Here is a 5,156-nt window from a genome sequence, read left to right as displayed (position 1 = left end):
TAGTTGACGTGTGGCTTATTTGTAAATGTCCTTGACCAACATCAGCAGAATCAGGCTACCTGTTCATAGGCATCCTTTCAATTTATAAAGGGGACTTATAAGAAATATGGAGAGAGACTTTTTACCAAGGTCTGTAGTGGCAGGACAAGGGGTTTTAAACTGCAAGAGGGTAGATTTATATTGGACATAAGGAAGACATTTTTTATGATGAGGGTGGTGAGACACTGGAACAGGTTCTCAGAAAAATTGTGGGTGTTTCATCCCTGGAAGTGTCCAAAATCAGGTTGGATGGGGCGTTGAGCAACCTGATCTAGTGAAAGGTGTCCCTGGCCCATGGCAAGGGAGTTGGACTAGATGACCTTCAAAGGTCCCTTCCAACACAAACCGTTCCATGGTTGTATGGTTCTATACTGACCCAGATACACACCAAGCCCATAAAGCTTAAAATTTATTATCAGATGTTTTTTCAGTGCTAGCTGGATGCTGCAAACATGCCAGAAGCAGCTCATTTCTTGCACCAAAGTTAAATTACCAACCTGGTTATGGCCAAGACAAACTGATCCTCAAATGCTTGCTGGGATATTTGACTGAAGGAGGTGTTTCACAGAGGCAATGATTTTGGGGAAATTCTTGCAGCAAGCTGCCCTAAGGGGCTGTGTTCACTCGACAGGAGACTGAGGTGCTGCTGACTTCACCAGCCTGGTCCAAGTGGCATCAAATCGACGCAGAGGGCTGTTCTGAGCCTTCTGAACTCATGGACAGGGATGGTTTTGCTCCTTGCCAGAGAGTGTCTCCAGCCAGGAGGAGAGGAGCAGGGGGTGGTGGAGCTGGCGGTCTCCCCCAGCTGTGGTGCTCCTTGCTATTGACTCACTGCTTTGTAACTCATCCCCTCTGTTTCACCACCTTCAGACGATGAATGTAAATTGCAAAAGCAGGGCTGGCTGTTTGCAGGCTGAAAATAAAGGACTGACTTTGCTTTCTTTAGGCATGAGTGTTTCCAGGGTAATATCTCCATTGCAGCAGCAGGTGGGAGCCCTCGGCTGCCAGAGACGCATTGCCCCAACAGTGTGGGGGTCCTGTGGGGGCCGGGGTCCCTCTGTGCCACAGCGAACATGCGCATTTCTCAGCCAGGCTAATGGCAGGGCATGACACCCCACTCTGAGGGGTTTCAAGCGGGCAGCACACCTGCACAGCTCCGGCCCACAGGCTTCCCACCCTCTCCCCTGACAGGTTACTTAATGTCAGAGGTTTGTTTCTGCACCAGCACAACCTAAAGCATTAGATTCCCTGCCAGGAAAATCTGCCGTGGGGAGTGCACCACAAAAAGAGGTGGCAACCTTCCTCCCCTCAGCCCCGAGGGCTTAAGAAGCCTGAACCAGGTGGTGCTCGCTTTCCCAGGAGGCTCGCAAAGTATATTGTCTTTTTACATGCCTTTCTGCAGTGAAAGCTAATGCTGCTTCCCACAGAAGTGCATGCCCAAGTGCTGAGGCCAGGGCAGCAAGTGCAGTCCCCCTGCAAGGCTGTCCCTTGGTGTCACCCCCACCTTGCTGATCCTGCTGGTCCCTGTGCTCAGGGAGAGTGAGGTCTGTGGCTATGCAAGGTCCCACTTTGGACCTTAACATTTTTGTTAATGTTACCTTTAAGAAATTATATTGACGATTCTCCTCTTCTGCCAACATGAGAAATGTTCTCCTGGAGCTACAGAGTTCCTACAGAAGGAAATGCTTTGGTCATCCCCTCCACTGCTAGTAAGCACTCTGCCATAGTCCCAACATCTTCTAAGGTAAAGCTCTCTGTCCTTCAACCATGGTTCTTCCTTGGCTGGGCAGCCTCTGCAAGAACCAAACCAAGGGGACAAACAGCACAGCTCACTTCTTTGGGAGGAGACTCCTCCCCTCAAGGTGTTTATTATCAAGGATTTCTTCCTAGAAATATCCTACAGCTCAAATTGAAGTGGTGGGATTGAGAGAGGTGTCCTTATAGAAATGTGACTGATCATAAATAGTGCCTTTCAGCCCTTAAAATCCATGAGATTGTACACAACAGCAATAACCTCCCTGAATCACACTATCTCTGGCTGTGCCTTTGGTACCCAGCAAGTGACCGCAGTCAAGTATGCCCAGAACCATCTCTGTGTTTTCCTGCTGGCACCCCCCTTTTGCCCACCAAACCCCTTCAAAATGAGGCCCACACACATCTGCTCAGAGGGCTGTCTTTTATTTCGGAAGAGGCACGAGGATCTTCTGGCGCATGGTTGGTGGGACAGACCTAAAGCCGATGGGGAGGAGGGATGTGGTAGAGGAACAACTGTGCCCAGGTGCTGCTCCCTGCTGCAGCTCAGCAGCTCGAGAGACAAGGGTAGCACTTGCATGCCATTTCGATCTTCATGATGCTATTGGGTCCTAGCGAGTAGGTCACCTCGTCCTTGCTCACTCCCAGCGGCAGGCTGATTTCCTTCATGATGCTTCTGTAGTTATACTCCTTCCCTTCTGCGGTTGCGTGCTCCTCCTTGTGCTCCGCTAACACCTTCACCTTCCCATCTTTCACCGTTACAACGACTTCCTTGGGGTCAAAACCCTTCATGTCCATCAAAGCCAAAAGCTTGTTATCATGGGAAAAGTTCGATAACCTGTTGAGTCTTCTTTGCATGCTGGAATAAAAACAAGAGGTCAGCCTTTCAGTCCAACTCACAGAGGAATGGGTGGACCACCTTAAGGACAAGAGAAGTAAATAGGAAACTATTGGATCCATCTTCATGCACTTGGGGTGGTGTCTGCACCATCAGAAACAGCTCCCACCCGCAGGCCACAGCAGTCAGGAGTGTTTCAGTGTCCCCTCTTGGGTTGGAGCAATTGTGGAGTTGAAAAGTTCTTTCATCTAGATACAGAGAAGTCAGCACTTCTCTTTCACATGTACATACACTCACGAAGCTGTGTGTGTCCATCTTATGCCTTGTCCTACATTTTAAATGGATAGTTACAATAGATCACATTTTCCAGTTAGTAGTTTTGTTTAAAGCAATCAGTGGATAGGAGACACATCTGGCAAAAAAAAAAACCAAAATGCTCCTGCAGATCTGGTCTGGAGGCTCACTGAGCCATTAAAATGATTTCTAATACTGTCAAACAGCAACTGCTCAACCAGAAGGCTGGCTCTTATTCAAACCATTTATAAAATAGACAATGGAAGGGTCACCTCAGTTATAACAGCTCAATTGGACATAAGGCACCAAATTAAGAAGATAATGGATGTGATGGAAGAGGAAACAGAGCAAGCAATGAGGGAATGGCATGACCACTAAGGTGAGAAATCCCTAACGAGTGGTTCGTTAGCAAGGTACACCCATTTCAGCAATCCTACTTAAAGCCTGCAATGAGTCAACCTGGTGTGGTGATTTTGAGGTGCATTTTCTGTGCTGAGAGTTGGATCCTCCACCTGCTCCTTTGATCATTTTGTATCGCTGGTCAGAAGAGAATAAATGTACTGAGAAGAACTGGTCCTTCTCAGCATTTTTTGTGGGAAGGGGATGGTTGAACTCCCCAGCATGATGGGCTGAAATCCTCCAGTGGTGTGGTTTCAGATGGCACTGGTATGGATTTGTGTTCAAAGCAGCAAGTTGTCCTGAGCATAGCAGGGCCAGAGAGCCTGACACTTAGGGAGAGCATGCCCTGACATCCCATGACCCATCCTGAGACTCAGCTTCCATTTAGACTGATTTTCCATTCTTTCACTGGGATTTTGCTGTGCAATGATTCTGCAAGGGAATGCTGCACCTGCCCAGCTCTGGTACCCAATGCACTGATGAAAATCTGGACACACACTAGCCCTGTAACACCTGGGATCTGAAAACTGCTGCCTGACCGCCCTGCATGAGCTGAAGCTAAGTTTAAAGTAATCTCACAGCAACTTTAGGTTTTGCTGAAGTCAGTGTAAAATTAACCCAGGGGTCAGGCTTTTTCCTTTTTCCTCTAACTTTATTGCACCCAGTAGATAACGCACATGGTAGACTGTAGGATGATATTTGCTGCTCTACAGGTAACAAAAATATCACATTTTTAATTGCCAAGATGAAGGTCTCATCATCTCCAGGTGCAACACAAGAGAACTCAAACAAAAGCTTGAGTTTGGGGAGAAAATACCAATGCCACAAATGCAGCAAGAGAATCACACCTTGGAGCCAAGGGACTTCTTGGGGGTCTCTCAATGTCTGGTTGTTCCCTAACCCAAATGGTAAGGTTTCATCATTCAACAACTCCCTTCCTGTAGGGCTACCTTTGGGTTTTATCTCTACTACAGTCAATCTTGAATTCCATTAACAAAATAAAGTCATCACACCAGTGGTCAAAATGGAGATGTAGAAATCCTGAAACTTATTCCTCCTACTATATGAGCTGGAAAAATATAGACACATTTGTGGTGCATTAGTGCTGCACCTCACTGCATACAGGCACATTTTGGCTACTGATGAACATAATTACGTGTTTACCAGACTTAAACTGATTATATGTCAAAGTTGGACTTTGTTTCACGGCTGAACAGCTTTGAATCTAGTTGTGTACTTTACTTTAGATGCAGTTTGCCAGATGGTTAATGTTCTTTGCTCCTGATACTGATGCCAAACCTTCCTTCATAGTGCCTTAAAGGGTGCTGATGCCCATAGAAAGCAGGCAAATATTTGTTACCTGCCCAGTTCTTGCTCCACATCCATCCTCGCGGTGAGGGCCCTTCTCTCCTGGTTGGGCTGGCACAGGCAGCAGGGGTGCATGGTGGGGCTGCATGGGCAGGATGCAGAGAGCTCCTCGTCGAGCTGCTGCAGGCGCAGGGCCAGCAGCTTCATTTGCCTCTGCATCTCTTTCTCCACCTGCCTCAAATCCTGCTTGGCATCTTCCAAAAGGCAACAGTGCAATGACATCGTTGTGCTGCAAAGCTCATCAGGGCACAAACGTGGCTGTGGCAGCCTGCGCTCACCAGGGGCAGGGGGAAATTGCCTCAAGAGTTTTGTCTGGAGGTGAGCATGTGAGCAGAGCTGCAGGTGCTCTTCCAGCCTTCCAGTGGGCACCTTATGACATCATGGGTCCACTGACATGTCACAGCTCCACAGTTGCCATGGCACCAGGGGAGCCCATGGCAGGGGGACATGATGGGGGGCGTGGGGG

General features: G+C 48.1%; 1 protein-coding gene across 1 annotated transcript; it reads right to left on the bottom strand.

Annotated features, from left to right (window-relative positions):
- Positions 1-2,269: 2,269 nt before the first annotated feature.
- On the bottom strand, positions 2,270-4,912 carry ODF1 (outer dense fiber of sperm tails 1). The gene is made up of 2 exons (XM_074894320.1): positions 4,683-4,912; positions 2,270-2,650 (listed from the first exon to the last, which is right to left on the bottom strand). Exons 1-2 carry the CDS (start codon positions 4,910-4,912, stop codon positions 2,338-2,340), a joined length of 543 nt encoding a protein of 180 aa, XP_074750421.1. The 3' UTR covers positions 2,270-2,337.
- Positions 4,913-5,156: the final 244 nt, after the last annotated feature.

Source organism: Strix uralensis, chromosome 1 (assembly GCF_047716275.1).
Source record: "Strix uralensis isolate ZFMK-TIS-50842 chromosome 1, bStrUra1, whole genome shotgun sequence".
Classification (NCBI taxonomy): domain Eukaryota; kingdom Metazoa; phylum Chordata; class Aves; order Strigiformes; family Strigidae; genus Strix; species Strix uralensis.
This window is presented reverse-complemented; position numbering and strand designations above follow the sequence as displayed.